This window comes from Muscardinus avellanarius (genome assembly GCF_963383645.1).
Source record: "Muscardinus avellanarius genome assembly, chromosome: 18".
Lineage (NCBI taxonomy): Eukaryota > Metazoa > Chordata > Mammalia > Rodentia > Gliridae > Muscardinus > Muscardinus avellanarius.
The window spans coordinates 36,511,455-36,528,480 of record NC_137804.1 but is presented as its reverse complement, the minus strand read 5'-3'; the positions used below and the strand labels follow the sequence as shown (position 1 = coordinate 36,528,480).

At 47.5% G+C, this 17,026-nt stretch overlaps 1 protein-coding gene across 16 annotated transcripts in view; it reads left to right on the top strand.

Annotated features, from left to right (window-relative positions):
* CADPS (calcium dependent secretion activator) overlaps nucleotides 1–17,026 on the top strand; it is a gene marked incomplete at both ends in the record, with an annotated part of 501,631 nt that overhangs the window by 322,094 nt on the left and 162,511 nt on the right. For all 16 annotated transcript variants that reach the window (XM_080714889.1, XM_080714888.1, XM_080714885.1 and 13 more), the window contains 2 exons: nucleotides 7,051–7,159; nucleotides 13,922–14,134. In XM_080714889.1, the coding sequence (XP_080571015.1) occupies nucleotides 7,051–7,159; nucleotides 13,922–14,134 (322 nt within the window). The remainder of the gene's footprint in view (nucleotides 1–7,050; nucleotides 7,160–13,921; nucleotides 14,135–17,026) is intronic.

The following is a 17,026-nucleotide window of genomic DNA, read 5'->3' as shown; positions in this document are numbered from 1 at the left end:
TCAACCAAGTATGCCATCTCTGAGCTACATCTTCAGCCATTTATTTATTTAGTTTTGTTTTGTTTTGAATCAGGGTCTTGCTAAGTTGTTCAGAGTCTTGCTAAGTTGCTGAGGCTGGCCTCAAACCTGCAATCGTCCTGTCTCTGCCTCCCAAGTACTTGGATTATAGGTACGCACCACTACACCTGGCTCCTGAGATGTTGTTTAAAATGCAAATTCCCAGGTGCCACCCAGGACTGATATAGCAGGTCTGGGTTGAGGCCACCAGGACTGGGTCTGGGTCAGAGCCCAGCAATCTGTATGTTTAACAAGCACCACAGAAGATGCTGATGTGGGTGGTCCAAAGACTGCTTCAAGAAACAGTGCCTTGGGAGTCAGTGTCCCTTTCAGAAGGGAGGAACACAGATGAGAAAACCTTACTCCTGACCGACGGCACAAAGACCATTTGGCGGTGTGTAGGAAGCTCAAGTTTCAGAGCTATATGGATGGGATCTGATTTTTAGATCCTTTACTTTCTGGCTATGTAAACCTGGACGGTTCAGATAACTTTGCTGGGCTACAGATCTGCATCTGGGAACGCTGATTCCATCTGAGGGCCACAGAGGGCACGCGTTTCCCACTGACAGCTGAACCCTAATTTTCCATGGGAAGCCACCCTCTCTCCCACTTCCGGTGGTTTGTGTGGGGCTGACTTCACCCCTGGCTGCCTGCAGGGTGGGTAGGTCACATGCCCCGGGCCTGGCCAATCGCCATCGTATCTCCTTGGCTGCAGTGATGAGCCATGCTTCTCGAACTCCACCCTCAACTACGCTGTCCCCAAAACTGAGGTCAGAAGAGCCCAGCAGATGACTGTATGCACGTGGCAAGGCCGAGGCTCCTCAGCCTTTGAAATCCTTGAAATGTTCAAGTGTTTCAAGGACTTTCAAAGTGAACAATGATTTTAAGTATCCCTTGAAATCCCAGTGTGTGCCCTGTGAACTTAGCTGCAGCCCCAGCCCAGAGATTCATTAAGAGGAAATGAGTTCTCTGCACCGAGTCAGGAAATGGCAATGAGGCACGTTAGCACACACTTGTAATCCCAGTACTCAGGAGGCTAAGGCAGATGATCACAGGTTCAAAGCCAGCCTCAGGAACTTAGCAAAGCCCTCAGCAACTTAGTGAGACCCTATTTAGATATAAAAATTAAAACAGGGCTGGGGATGTAGCTCAGAGGTAGAATGCCCCTAAACTCAACTGCTGAATACTCATCCTGAATCCACAGGGGTGTGGCAAGGACCAAACCCCTGGATTAGCACTGTTAGCAACTCTAATGTGACCAACCCACTGGTAATAAAGATACCAGTTCCATAGGCTCTACACAATAGCTGGCACTGTCTACCTGCTGGCTAAGAAGAAGGGTAAAAACAAACAAACAAACAAACAAACACCAGAAAGTCTCACCTCTATCATCCTTTTATTTATTTATTTTTATTTTTTATTTATTTATTTTTTTGGTGGTACTGGGGTTCCTGGAAGCCCTTGTACCTTTGGGCTACGCTCCCAGACCCATTTTTATACTTTTTTAAATTTGGAAACAGGGTCTCCTAAGCCATCGCGTGCGGCTGGCTTTGAACCTGCGTGATCCACCTCTCTCCGCCTCCCAAGTGCGGGGATTACAAGCGCGTGCCACCATGCCCAGCTTTATCATCCTTTTATTTTAAAAATAGTTTTCTTCTATGCTCAAAATATTTCTGGCTAGAAGATGTTTCCTCATTATATTACTACCAAATTATAATAATCTACCTGGGTGTGTTGATGCATGCCTATAATCCTAATACTTGGAAGGCTGAGAAGGAAGATTGCGGGTTCGAGGCCAATCTCAGCAATTTTGCAATATCCTGTTGCAAAACTTGAAAAATAAAGATCTGGAGTTGAAGCTCAGAGGCAGAATGCCCTTGGGTTCAATCCCGAGTGCCAAAAAATTATAATAATCGGAGTTTCTTCTAATTATGCTAATAATCATTTATTTTTATATGCCTCTTTGCATTTTACAAAGTATTTAACAAACTGGTCTCTACAGGTTTTCCCTACTATAGCAGGGATCTGAAAATCAGATCCCATCCATACAGCTCCAAAGCCTGTGTTTCCTCTACACCACCAAATGGCCTTTGTGACATGAGTCAGGAGCCCGAGTTCCTTCGATCACAACCCTCACATTACAAGTGGTCCTTAGTCCCCAGGAGATATATTCTCCACACCATACATGTTTTCTCTGTCCTCAATTCTTGGCTCAAGCAGTCAAGGCTTCCATATGAATACCTTGCTAAACTACCCAACAGGACCAAATCCCCAAGTTCTTTCAGCATTCCTATTAAGATAACACACTTCTGAAATAATATGATTCTCTGTCTTTCTTCTAGACACAAGGGCAGGAATCATGTCTGGGTTTGTGTATCTGTATTTTCCCAGCACTGAATACATGACTCAAATGAATGAATGAGCCATAATAAAGAACTCTTTTCTGAAACATATATATGTAAGCTTTTGCTAAGAGCAAGTAACTAGGGTTCAGTAAAAATAACAGGTGCGAGCCGGGCGTGGTGGCGCACGCTTGTAATCCCAGCATTCGGGAGGCTGAGACCTGGAGGATTGCGGTTCGCGGACAGCCTCAGCTACTTAGTGAGGCCCTCTGCAACTCAGTGAGACCCGGTTTCAAAATAAATAATAAAAAATAGGGAAGGGGGTGGAGCTCGGAGGTCAAATGCCCCTGGGTTCCACCCCCAGACCCGCAAAAAAAAAAAAAAAAAAAAAGCTGCGGAGGGTGTGGTGATCCATGTCTATAATCCCAGTACTTGGGAGGCTGAGACAGAGGATCCCAGGTTTGAGGTCAGACTCATCAACTTAGGTCATCAGCCACTTAGCAAGACCCTGTTTCAAAATATTTTTAAAGGGAGGAGGGGTCTAGGAGTATAATGCAGAGGTAGAATGCTTCCAAGTTTAATGTGAAGGATGAAAGGAAGAGAGAGAGAGAGAGAGAGGGAGGAAAAGAGGGAGGAAGGATGACAAAACCCCCAGCTGATTGATTTTCAAAAAACAGTCGTAAAATCAGGAAGTAGGAAATTAACAAAATTCATCCTATCATTTGTATATCCAAGCATTTTAGTCTTCTGTAGTTGGTGGGAGAGTCAGAGACAAGAAAGGGCCAGCCTTCTTACCTTATAAGTGGACTCTACTTGGCAAATATAATTGAAACTTAGGACGACCCCAAAGGTTTGGGATGGTTTCTGTATGTTAAAACAGTGACTCTGAAACCTAACTGCACATTAAGAAATATCTGAGCCAGACATGGTGGTACATGCCAGTAGTCCCAGTGCTTAGGCGGCGCTGAGACAGGAGGATGGCAGCTTCAGGGAAGCCTCAGCAATATAGTAAGGCCTTCAGCAACCTATTGAGACCCTATTTCAAAATTAAAGTAAAATAGCTCAGAGGTAGATGATATCCCTGGATTCAAGCCCAGTCACACACACACACACACACACACACACACACACACACACACGCAGGCGAGAGAAATGTCCAAGACAAATGCAGATTCTGGAGGCCCACCCTAACTCGAGTTTGTTTAGAGTTTTGTTTGTTGGTTTGGTTTGGCTCTGCACTGAGGTTTCCCCAACACCCCTGTCCTGAGAACATGATTCAACTGGTCTGACTTCAAGAATCTGTATATGTAGCATGGTGGCACATGTCTGTAATCTCAGTTATTCAGGAGACTGAGACAAGAGGCTCGTACGTTTGAGGCTAGCCTGGGAAATTCAGTGAGACCCTGTCCCAAGATAAAAAGGGGGCTGGGTATGGAACTTAGTGGCGGATCACCCCTGCATTCAGTCTCTAGTACAAGAGACAAAAGTCTCCAGGTGTGTAACTTCCCTGCACCCAACACGCACATCCTAATGCAGGTGGCTGCAAGCTGCTCTTTCAGGAACCTCTTTCTGCTTTAAACAAGTAGCTGGAAAAAGAGCCAGTGAGTTGGTTGGTGTGGGAAGTCCAGCCACCTGTAAAATCAGACGGACATGGCACTTCCCACAGAAGTACCAGGAGCCCATCCTTGATTCTGCAGGAAGATACCTACAGCTGGCAACCCCAGTGCTAGGAGAAAGTGATCCTTTGGCCTTCTCTCCAAGGGCCTCTGAGGGCTTGGGCTCTTTCTGGTCCAGGCTCTGTGGCCAGGGTGTCTGAGTGTCTAACTTTTTTTTTGGGGGGGGGGGGCGGGTCTGGGGATAGAACCCAGGGGCATTTGACCTCCGAGCTACGCCCCCTGCCCTGTTTTTAGTTCTTTATTTTGAAACAGGGTCTCACTAAGTTGCAGAGGGCCTCGCTAAGTAGATGAGGCTGTCTGCAAACCGCGATCCTCCAGTCTCGGCCTCCCGAATGCTGGGATTACAAGCGTGCGCCACCACGCCGGGCTCAGGAGTCTCACTTTTAACACACCGTTACAGCAGCACTCACTGTCTCTTTAGCTTCTCCACGAAACACACTTTAAGAACTTCTGCTATGCATTCCATGGAAGCACCTAGTGGGGTCTCAAAGACGTTTTTAAAAAGTTCCCCAAATCGTTGCTACTGCCCCGCCTTTCAAACATGCTTGAAAAACTAAGGTTTCCCTCAAACTTGCAATAATGATAATTACTCAGAGAATATTCTTCCTTTGTTTCCCAAAGAAAATCACCAAATCCTAGCTTAAAACCACTCCCAGTAAAACAGCTCAGGTTGACTTATTAGCTCAAAGCAACTGTTTGCCAGGCGTCACTTCTGCAATACAGCCAGAAGGGGGCAGCACCAGCCAGGGAGAGAAGGGAGCCACCAGCCCTGAAAAGGAGACTGGCACAGAACCTGCTCCGCTCGCCGCTAGTAGATGCCTGACTCTTGAATGGCCCCTTCGGTCGTGAGGTTTTCCTGACCTCAAGTGAGTATCAGCACCTCTCTGTTTGACTAACGGCATTAACAAACTCTATCATCTCTCCTGCTGCCGGATGAAATACCAGATATAAGTCACCAAGTAACCATTCCAGGACCATCTATGATCAGCATCCCGGGGGTGGGGGGCTAACCATAGTACCGGTCGTGGGCTGGGCCCCCCGGGATGTGCTTAGAGTGGTGCTGACTCAGGGTGGAGACTTTTTTATTGGATTATACCGACTCACCTCTCTGGAGCCAGTCAAACTCCATTAGCAAATGCCCATTTGATGGAACACTGCCTGACTCCCAGGTCCTACCCTGAAAGGATTGATACTCTGGTAGCGAATGCACCTGTTGAGCTACTCGATATTTGAATGTCAGTGCGAATTCAAGGGAATTGCTCGCGTAGATGCGTATGTTGAGTGTTGCCTGTGCAGGCATCGCACGCAGCGTGGAAAGCTCAATAATTCTTGAGCAAGTACAAGACAGAAGAGGCCCTACGGCTGCCTGGAGGCACGACGACGCCCGGCCCGCACTGGCTGGGGTCTCAGGCTGTGCGGCCCCGCCGTGCTCACCCCTCCGTGCCAGGAGCAGGGAACCCTGTCGGTCATTCTGCTTGTTACAGGGAATTCATACATGTTCCCTTGTGAGCCAACTCTCTGTGGTCTTCTGGCTTGCTGAGGCCCGGGGGACCCGTGGAGACCTTGGCAGGTCAGGAGCAAGTTCTGCGAATCAGGAGCATCAGACGGAAACTCCAGCAGGCTGTCACGTTCTCACCAGAAACCAACAGGGGGCAGTAACAGACAAACCAAGCAACAAACCGTTCTGCGAGCTCGCCCATCTCCCTGGGACCTTCAGGAATTCGGGAGATGCTTACAGGGCTGGGGAGCACCCACGTCTTACCGCCATTAAGAAAGGGAAGAAAGATAAACCTCGCCACAGAGGAGACTAAAATTATTCCCATGCGCAATCAGAGTTCACTTCGAAAATATGTCTTTTCTGGAATCACATTCCTTGGAAGCCTGAGACGTGAGGATCAGAGGTTCAAGGCCAGCCTCGAAAACTTAACAAGACCCGCAGCAATTTAGAGAGACCCTGTTTCAAAATAAAAATAAATAAATAAAAAGGGCTGGGGCGCAGCTCAGAGGGAGAATGCTCTGGGGCCAATCCCTAGTAACAAACGAAGAAGAAGGGAAAGATGTCTCTTTTAATAAAGAAAGTGAAGGGGAAGGGCTGTGGGGCCCCTCTGCCCAGACAGCTGACATTCGTGGCTGGTAAGTGTCCGGCAGCTTGCCCTGCGGCGGGGAGCGCCTGCTTTCCCACGGGCTCCTTGTAGACGGCAGCTGTAGAAACACTGTCCACGCTGAGTGTGATGCGCTGTTACGACAGGGTCCTGAAGGCCGGCCTGCAGCCTCGTGTGCCCACGCTGCTCTGGCATGGCTGCTGCGCACGGCAGCGGCAGACCGTCGGGACGGAGGATTGCTTTGCTGTGACCGGCGCCCAGCCACGGCACTCATTGCTGTGACAGTATGCGGCCCCTGAGCTTGTCTGGAATGAAGGCAAGACTATGAGAGACGCCCAGAGCGCTCCTCCAGAGAGGGGGACAGAAGCGGCGCGTGTGGCGCAATGCTGAGGACAGGCCTGCAGAAAGCGCACCGCTTTCAATGAGGCACAGAGACGCAGATGTCTAGTTTCTAACTTCCGACCAAGAGACCTGTGTTGTCTCTACACGCGAGGTGCCACCTCCAGGGAAGATCAGGTTAGGGGCCGGCTGGAGAGCTGCTTCCACGAGCTTGGACACGGCCATGGTAGTGAGCAGAACAGCAGCCGTGGTAATAGCTGAGCGCTGGTTAAACGCCATGTGTTCCACATGTGTGCCCCTCAGTTCTCACGGTTAGCCAGTGGGGTCTATCCTAAGAGGAAATCCAGTCTATAGAGGAGCAGAGAGGTGAAGCAACTTGCTCCAAGTCACACAGCCAGGAGGTGGCGAACGGGATGGAAGCGCAGCCGCTGAGTCCAGGGCCACAGGGGAGAGGACACGGTCAGCCGGGGGCGGGGGCTGTCTGGGGAAGATGGGCTTTAGAGCAGCGCCTCAGCATCTGTTTTTCCTTCCCAGGTCAGTCAGTACACGTTTGCCATGTGCAGCTATCGTGAGAAGAAAGCGGAGCCTCAGGAGCTTCTGCAGCTGGATGGCTACACTGTGGATTACACTGACCCCCAGCCAGGTACCCGCCACCCCCCCTCACACACAACTCTCCGCTTCTCAAAGCAACGTTTGCTGGCCACTTGCTCCACGCTGGGAGCTGAGCCAGTTGACAGGCGACCGTGACAGCTATAGTCCTTATCCGACTGAGTTTCCATGCTGGTTAATTAAATGCCATCCCAGGCTGGGCATGGTGTCACACGCCTGTAATCTCAGTGCTTGAGAGACCGAGACAGGAAGATTACAGGTTCGTGGCCAGCCCCAGCAATTTAGCGAAGCCCTCAGCAACTTAGGGACCCTGTTTCCAAATAAAAAATAAAATTGAGCTGGGGTTGTAGCTCAAAGTTAGAATGCCCTTGGGTTCAGTCTGCGGCCACACACACACACACACACACACACACACACACACGTCATCCCAAACCAGAACTCTGGCTTTACACAAGGACTTCTTTGGTTGAAAACTCAAAAAGAAAACTTAAACATTTTTCCTCTTATGTACCTGTAACCACATAAAATATGTAATACATCCTATGATGCCAAAAATATTTCTGAAGAAGTCCTACGTGTATACCAAGGACTGCATTTGTGTGTGTGATGGTGTGTGTTAATTTTTACCAGTGACACCTGAACGATATCATGTCTTCCTAACTAAGCAAACCTGCCCTCTCTCCATCAGAGCCCCTAGCTAGAACCTGTGAACTCTAAAGGCTAGCCGACGGGATTCAGCTGTCTTTTTCCTAAGAAGATACCAATTTATAAGCACAGACACTGAAGCTCCTCTGCTCTATGTAATTAAGAGAACCATATAAGTGGTAGAATTCCTTGTAAGTTCTATGTTGCATAAGTTCTACATCCTGCCCCCTCACACCTCTCCCTCTACCCATTTTATCTTTTACCCAGAAAAAAAAAATGAATAGAAATCAGCCTCAAAGAACCTTCAAAATGGGGGGGGGGGTGCGAAATCATTTCAGCATATTAATGAACAACAAGCACCAACAGCCTCTCCCGGAGAAGTTTATTTTTATGCCAAATGTGCACAAGGGAAGCATTTCCAACCATACTGCATTATTTGGCCCAAAACCTTTTTTTCTACTCCCATATTGCTCTCCCACATGCAACAAAATACACAAAAGAGAAAAACAGAGTTTGAGAGAAGATGGGGTGCTAACCTGACCAGGTGTGGTGGGGAGTGCCTCGTCCTGGTCACTTGGGAACTTAGGGCCCTCAGGCTCCCAGCCCCGATGCTGGTGACGCACTGGTCCAGCCCCCTTTGGGCTTACATTTGCAGCTTACACCCTACGCCTGTGTGAGTGACAGCAGAGCTGACCACAGGAGGCAGGAGCGTAAACTCCACGTGGAGAGAACCAAGAGTTCCAAAGGAACCATCTCTGTAGCCTCTCATCAAAAGACCTGGGCCTGCACTAAGACCTTCCAGGCATCCCCGCATCCCTGCATCCCAGCATCCTCGCATCCCTGCATCCCTGTATCCCACGAGGGCTTGTGCTCTTCTCCAGCCCATGTGTTCTGATCAGAGATTCCAGACCTGGGAGGGCTGGTCAGGGAAGACAAGGCCCTCCCAGGCCAGGCACGCCTTTGGAGACCAGCGCGCTTCCCCTCTTCTTCCTGATTGCTTTTGGTCCTTACTGCAGTCCCGCAGACTGGATGACATCAGGGTCATCATCATCATCCATTTTGTAGAAGAAGCTACTCAGTTTTCGAGACATCAAAGGTGGCCTGATGACTGAGCTGGGATTGGGGTCTAGCCCGTGTCACCCTTGGGTGTGTGCCGTGTGAACAGCTATACAAAATGAGAGTTGTCGGAAAGCAGAATCCTCTCCCAATGGTAGGGAGAAAAGCGAGGAGCAGCTATTCTTTTTTTTTTAATTTTTTATTGGTGCATTATATTCATACATCATATTGGGTAAAAAACTTGTGTGTAGCTATTCTACCAACTGCACCAGGAGTGCCTGTGTGTGGATAGGTCTTCATGCTGCTTTTTTTTTTTTTTTCTTTTCTTTTCCATACTAGGGATTGGACCTTTTTCTTTTTCTTTTTCTTTTTCTTTTCTTTTGTTTTGTTTTGTTTTGAGACAGAGTCTCACAAAGTTGCCACGGGTCTTGCTGAGATGCTGGGGCTGGCCTCCAGCAGGTGATCCTCCTTTCTCAGCCTTCCATGTGCTGGAACTACATGTGATCCACCATGCCTAGCTAAAGTTGCTTTCTTTTTTTTTTTAACATTGATCCCATGAGTTAAAATGTATAAATTCTTTTACAAAAGATGTAAGTGGAAAGTAAATTGATTATGTTCTCAGGAAGAGTGAGCAGCTTCTCCCTGCCTTTTTCTGTGCCAAGACCTATTTATTTCCTAAGTCATGTTTGATTGAAATTGGAGATTTTAATATTCTCAATTGTCATTCAAAAAGTCTTACTCAGATATTTTTTTTTTTTTGGCATACTGAGGATTAAACCCAAGGACTTGTGCTCTACCATTGAGCTATATCCCTAGCCCTTTCACCCAGATTTCTTAAAGTGCTTGTTTAAAAAGAAGGAAGATAGGCTCCTCTTTTTTCTTTTCTTAATTTTGCGGTACCCCCAGCCCTATTTTGGTTTTTGAAACAAGGTTTCAATAATTTACCAAGAGTCCTGCTGATTTCTGAGGCTGCCCTTCAAACCTGCAGTCCTCCAGCCTCAGCAGAAGTACTGGAATTGCAGGTGTGCACCATCATACCCAGCTAGACTCCTCATTTTTTGTGTGTTGTACTGGGGTTCGTCGAAGCCCTTCTACCTCCAGGCTACAGTCCCAGACCTATTTTTTAATATTTTTATTTGGAAACAGGGTCTCTTAAGCCAATACGGCTGGCTTCGAACCTGCGCGATCCTCCTGTCTCCGCCTCCCAAGCTCGGGGATTACAAGCGTGCGCCACCACGCCCGGCTCAGACTCCTCATTTTTAAACAAGCTTTCCTGAGGATTCCTAGGTAGGAAGCGTTTCCCCTGTGGAGATCTAAGTAATGCACATTTTACCAATGTCCCCAGAGATTGGAGGCATCTCCTCTGCCGTCCCCTGGAAGGTGACCGTGCCAGTCGCCAAGGAGAGGAGGTGACCATGCCAATCAAAGTATAGTCTGTCTTTTTCTCTCCTCCTCTGGGCTTCCCCAGGTTTTATTGGAACCACCTAGTGGGGGTGCAGATGGGCAAGGTTCCTGTGCAGCCCATTCTGTACCACAGCACAGGATATGACCGATGCCTTTGTCTCAGGAACAGCCTGCGATCCCAGTGTTCACCTAGAGCCAAGCATTTGGGCTACATAAGCTAAGGGTCCCCAAAATGTTCGTTTGCGAACTGGTGAATAACTATATGTCCATTTTGCTTACAGAGACACTACTTTTAAGCTAAAACTGAGAATACTTCATTTCAGCTTTCCCTGGGTATGGTTTCAAGAGTAGATAACAGTCTCTCAATTCCCCACACAATTTAAGCCTCACATAAAAGGATATCAATTCAGAACAATTCCATGGCATATGATATCACACAACTAAGTTAATCTCACACAACTCCCATGACTTTTTGGGGGAGGGGGTATTGGGTATTCTACCTCTGAGCTATGCCCCTAGCCTTTTAAAAATTTTTTTAACTTTGAAACAGGGTCTTGCTAAGTTGCTGAGGGTCTCATAAAATTGCTGAGGTTAGCCTTGAACCTGTGATCCTCCTGTTTTAGCTTCCACGGAGGGCCATGTGGGTTGTTGGAAAGCAGCCCTCCCCTCGCCCAGGGAGCACCTGTGTGCTGTGCTCTGCCTTCTCCCTGGAGAGGCGCACGGGGTCCCATAGGACATCGCGCAGAGTCCATCCTGAGGAAGGCGGCTTTTGCTGACTCTGAGGCCTTCCTGGAGCTCATCCCTGTTCACGCCGCACTCTCCTCAGTTGGCTTCTTGCAGCTCTGGGGCTCTTCTTTCTCCTTCTTGATCTGTTCTTGATCTCTCATAGCACAGTGCTTACCTCCATCACCACTGACGCCAAATAGCCAAGGTTGGTACCCAGCCCAGCTATTTGCAGGCCGGCTTTGTGTCCACGGGACAGTTAACACTTTCTGTGGGACTCAGTTTTCTAATCTGCAAAATGGGAATGCTAGTGCTTACATTACAGGACTCTTGGGAGTATTAACTGAACTTCCGAAAATTTGGCATCTTTCTTTTGTGTGTATGCACGTGGTACCGAGGATTGAACCCAAGAGCATTTCTACCTTCAAGCTACACGCCCAGCCCTTTTTATTTTTTATTTTGAAACAGGGTCTCACTAGTTTGCTGAGTCTCACTGTTGCTGAGGCTGTCCTCAAACCTGTGATCCTCTTGTCTCAGCCTTTCAAGTACTAGGATCACAATGCTGGCTCAGCTCTTAAAAAAAAAAAAAAAATCTCTGAATGATGGAGAGGGCTCTCTACTTCTCAAGGTAACCCCCAGATTGTTTTTCTGCAAGCAGCTCCAGAAACACCATCTCTCCCCAACAGCAGGCCCTGAGTCAGGAGATGTGGGAAGTGACATTTACGGCCCCAGCCTCTCTTTCTTTTAACTAGATGCACTCGTTTTTCGGACTGGCCGCATCCCTCGGAGTCCTTCGTTTCTCCAGAATTTTTCTTCTCATGCCATTCACTTGGCTTAGCAGGTTTTCCCAGCTTAACTGCATATCTTTTCTAAATTATGCGTGTTCATATTCTTCATAGGAAATTAGATAAACTATCTCTTCATAAAAATAAACATCAAGCTGGGCATGGTAGCCTCACCTGTAATCCCAGGGCGTGAGAAGCTGATACACGAGGGTTCACGTTCAAGGTCAGCCTCAGTAACTCAGCAAGGCCCTGTTTCAACATAAAACAAAAAGGATTGGATGTGTAGTTCATAGTGGAATGCCCTGGGTTCAATCCCCAGTACCTAATAAAAAAAAAAGCATGTGATTTTTTTTCTTCAGTACTGGAGATTGAACCCAGGGGCATTCTACCTCTGAGCTATACCCCCAGCCTGATTTTTTTTATTCTTTATTTTGAAACAGAGTCTCACTAAGTTGAGTAAGGAGGGCCTCACTAAGTAGCTGAGGCTGGCCTCAAACCCAGATCCTCCTGTCTCAACCTCCCAAGCACTGGGATTCCAAGCGTGTCCCCATGCCCTGCAGCATGTGACATTTTATTACTAGATCCTCTGTATGATAAAGCAGGCATTTCCTGTCCACAGTCTCTGACCCTTCTAAGTGAAAAACTTCTAACAGATTCCGACTCTTGTAGAACAGACGCCTGAATGAATGTTGTCAGCCCGATGGAAAAGTGCTCATGTCACCAGAAGCCCTCTGCAGCCACTGTCAGAGAGGTGGCTGGCCGGCCCCGGAGCTCACTGGCCCGTGGAGCTGCCCATCCCTGCCTCAGCCTCCTCTCAGCTTGTGACTGGTGCCTGGGGAGGTGACAAGGAGCTCAACAAGCTTTATTTCTGGCTAGAAAATAGTAAGGCAGCCAAAGTATCCATAGGCTTCTGCGATATGCTGATAGGCGCCTGTCTAGCCTTGACCTCAGCCCAGAGAGGCTTCCACCTGCCTCTCTCTAAATTGGTAAACTGGAAGACTGCACGCGCTTATTGAGTACTACTGCAGTATTTTGGGCACCAAGGATGCAAAAGTAAACAAAACAGACAGAAACTCCCTGTCCTTATGAAGCGGAGTAAACGATGTTGTCTGCTAGTGGGTGATACGACAATGGGAAAGGGGCATGTGGCGCACACCTGTAATCCCAGTGCTGGGGAGGCTGAGACGGGAGGCTAGCCTGTTCAAGGCTAATGTCAGCAACTTAGACCCTCAGCAACTTAACAAGACCTTGTCTCAAAGTAAAAAATAAAAAGCACTGGGAGCGTACCTCAGAGGGAGAGTGACCCTGGGTTCAATCCTCAGTACCAGAAAAGGAAGGAAGGAAGAAAAGAAGGGAGGGAGGGAGGGAGGGAGGGAGGGAAACTTAAGCAAGATAAGACAGATGGGCAGTGAGGGTAAAGGCCATGGAAGGCTTCAGCAAGAATGTTAATTCAAGGAGAGACCCGGGAGACGAGGGTGTGGGCGGCGCGGCTCTGTGGAAGGAGAGTGCGGCGGCCACGGTGGGCCGGGGGTGAGGACCAGAGGTGGCACGAGCCAGTGAAGGTGCAGGGGTGTGTTTTGTCTCCTATGTGCAAGCTAGAGAGAACATAGAAAACAGAAGGGGCTCAGGTGAGTGAGGAGAGAGACCGGTGGGATAGTGGACGGGGTCGGAAGGCGAGGAAGGGGAAGGAGGATGAGAAACGAAACAGTTCAAATAGTGTCATGTCCATACACGAGGGCGCCACTAGCAATCTGACCCCCATGCGCAGGGGCATGAGCCACAGGGTGGGATGCGGAGGAAACAGACCAAGTGCTGCGCACATATGTGTTTCTATCACTTTGAACCTTTAATATGATGTATAATTACAATGCACCAATAAAAGTCGTTTCCAAAGAAACAGGAGGGGGAAGTAGTACGTTTCTAGGCAGATGTTTGGCCGGCCTGCCCGACAGCGCGGTCCCCAGCAGGACTAAGAAAGAGACATGAGCCAGGCTCTAAATGCCTTCGTAACACCATGGTCCCGCTCAGCAGCCAAGCGGTTCTCAGACTCCCCTTCCTGGAATCGGATAAATGGCTCCTCCCCTCCTCTGCCCCAAGAGAGTCTAAAAACTGCTTCCCTGGGGCTGAAGCCCACCGAAAACTCCACAGCTCAGCCTCAGAGCTCTACTCCCCTTGATTTCCAGGTTTGGAAGGCGGCCGAGCCTTCTTCAACGCAGTCAAAGAAGGAGACACGGTGATATTTGCGAGTGACGATGAGCAAGACCGCATCCTGTGGGTCCAGGCCATGTACCGGGCCACGGGGCAGTCGCACAAGCCGGTGCCCCCCACCCAAGTGCAGAAGCTCAACGCCAAGGGAGGGAACGTGCCTCAGCTGGATGCCCCCATCTCGCAATTTTGTAAGTAAATATGCCATTTCTTTAAAAATAGCTGCGTACAGTAAAGTAAATCTTCCAAAGTTGAATGGAAAAAAAAAAAACGAGTTGCTAATATATTTAGGATTCATAAATTCCTGTTTGCTGATAGTCCATAGTGGATTCAGGGTAAAAGTTGGGACAAAAATATTTGATGCAAATAATTTTAAAGTGCAATACTTGACCCTCTCCATCAAGGACTAGACAAAGGAAAGTATGTTTTACGTGGATTCTCAGCTCCGTGTTTGGTGAGAGTTTGGGATTCACAGACATGTATTTGTTTGAGTCCTTCAAATATAGTAAATTATGGATGTCCTTGCTTCGTTTTTCCTATTAAAAGTAATTTCAAAATAAGGTTCATTTGAAATAAGCTTAAATCTGCAATTTAGAACCATTTAAAAATAAATGATGACATTTTCACATGAAGTGGGGGGGCGGGGAGAACATAGTACCTAAAATCCCATTCTGAGCTAAAATATCACATACTCAGAAATGAAACTGTGTCCCCAGTTGACATTCCAGTTTCTTCTCCTCTTCCTCTGCTTCTGTTTGCTTTTTTTGCCCCTTCCCATTCCCTCTTTCTACCTAAGATATCTTATATCTTCCAACACCTCTGATACACAAGCCAGTGTATGGCCAGAAACAAATGAAATGCAAACATACAGCATGAAATAAAGTAATTCATTTTTGTTACAAATGTTCACCCCAAAGAGAGCCAGTTTTGCCTTACCCTTACTGACCAGGAGCAGCTCAGGCTCAAGTCATTTAGCAGTGGTCATGGTGATTCCTGACAGGAGCATGGAACCCATCACCCAGTCTAGTTCATTGAACCAGTAGCTAGAAATGAGATAAAGGGCTGAGTAAGACCCTGTTCCCAAAACATCTGCATCCCAGCCAGGGAGTCTAGACACCACACCAGCCAACCATCACATAGGATTACTCCAGACGTTGATAATTCCCACAGAGAATGTTACGGAGGGGTGACTGGCTGGGGAAACAGGACACACCATTGAGGAAGTCTTCTCTGAGCCCAAGTCCAAATGCCAAGAAGGTGGCCCTGCAAATATCTGAGGAGCAAGCATCGCAGGAGCGAGGAAGCCAGGGCAGGGACCTCAGAGCAGAAACGTCACCTTCAGCACAGAGCTGCTGGGCTTTCCTCTGGTGCACTTAAGCAAAAAGTGGATGGAGATGGAATCGTTTTTCAGCTAGGCCAACTAAATAGAGGCAAATCCTCTTTTTAACAAAGTCCACTGCCATGTCCATTTTTGTACAAGACAATACTCTTAAGCACCGTAGTACCCTTGCAGATTGGGAATACAACTCTTATGGATGGTAAATTCTGTCCATTGGGTGCTCGCAGGAATCCCTGCTCCAGGCTAATTCTTTTCTTAAAGGAGGAAGTGTTCCTGGGTGGAGCCTTATAAATAACCACGTAATTATGATGGCTTTCCACCCACAACATCATAAAAGAATAAGAAATAGATGGTGATGAGAACTAGGGTGAAAGGGACCACCCTGTTTCCACAACCACCCCAGAGTTCACCCCTCTTCACTTATTTTCTCTAATATATTCTAGCAACTAGCTTTATTTGATAACAATAAAGAGAACAATAGTTATTTACAATGAAGAGAGATAAGGTTTTTCACTAAGATAAAGTATATCTGATATTTATTTGTTTAATTTAATTTTTCTTTGTGCGTGTGTGTATCTGTGGTACTGGAGTTTGAACCTTGGGGCATTCGATTGCCAAGCTATACCTCTGGCCCTTTTTTATTTTATTTTTGGTTTGTTTTGTTTTGAAATAGGGTCTTGCTATTTGCCGAGAGTCTCACAATGTTGCTGAGGATCAAGCCTGTGATCCTCCTGTCTCAGCCTCCCAAGTACTGGGATTACAGGCATGCGCCACCACACCTGAATTTTATTTAATTTTTCTAAACAAAGAGCAGCTGTGTGATGGAATCCTGCTTCTCGTGTTGACTACTAATAAGATTATTCTTAATACATTTGGAAGCCTGGCATGGTGGCATGTGCCTATAATCGCAGTTCTTGGGAAGCTGAGCAAGAGGATTATAGGTTCAAGGCCAGCCTCAGCAACTTAATACATTTGGAAACAGCACATCCTAGTTTATCCACCTAAAATGGAATTATCCTTTTATGCCCAACTGACTTTATAAAACATACGTTTCCAGTGATATTTGGAAAGTATTGGTCTCTCTTTCCAACACTGTGGGCTTCCTCTGAGATCATAATCCACTTTGCATGCAATGCCTGTGCTCTATCCTCTGCCTAGACTGAGAACTTGCTATATGGCTTATTGTCGGCCCCACTTTTGCCTCACAAGTCTAGGGAAAAACAAAGGCATCCAAGGGTTAAATTAAATGGAGCAGGGCCAGGGGATTGGCTCAGCGGCAGAGCGTGTGGTTAGCAAGTGCAAGGTCCTGAGTTCATCCACAACACCACCACCACCAAGACAGATTTAAAAAGACTAGTGGTAGCATCTGCACAGGAGCTCTTGACTGAGATTTTCCCGTGAATAGGATTCAGTTATGAAGTGAAGATGCTCGTCATTAGGTACCAACAGGAAGATCCATTGAATACACACAGCTAGATCCATGTTGATAACCGTATTTGAAAATAGGGAACTTTTGTTAGACACCCATCAAAATCCTAAAGGTTAGAAGGAGGTGGATAATATCATCCCCAGAGTGTTTGCAAAATAAGGAGAGAAATGAGTGAGAAGGGCAGGTGACGCACAGGCCTGGGATGTAGGACACACTGCGGAAGCCACTGTTTCTCAAGTGACTCTTCAAGCTCTTCCCAGGAGTGGGAATTCTCCAGAGAATGTGAAGCCTGGAATGGGCATGGTACATGCCTGT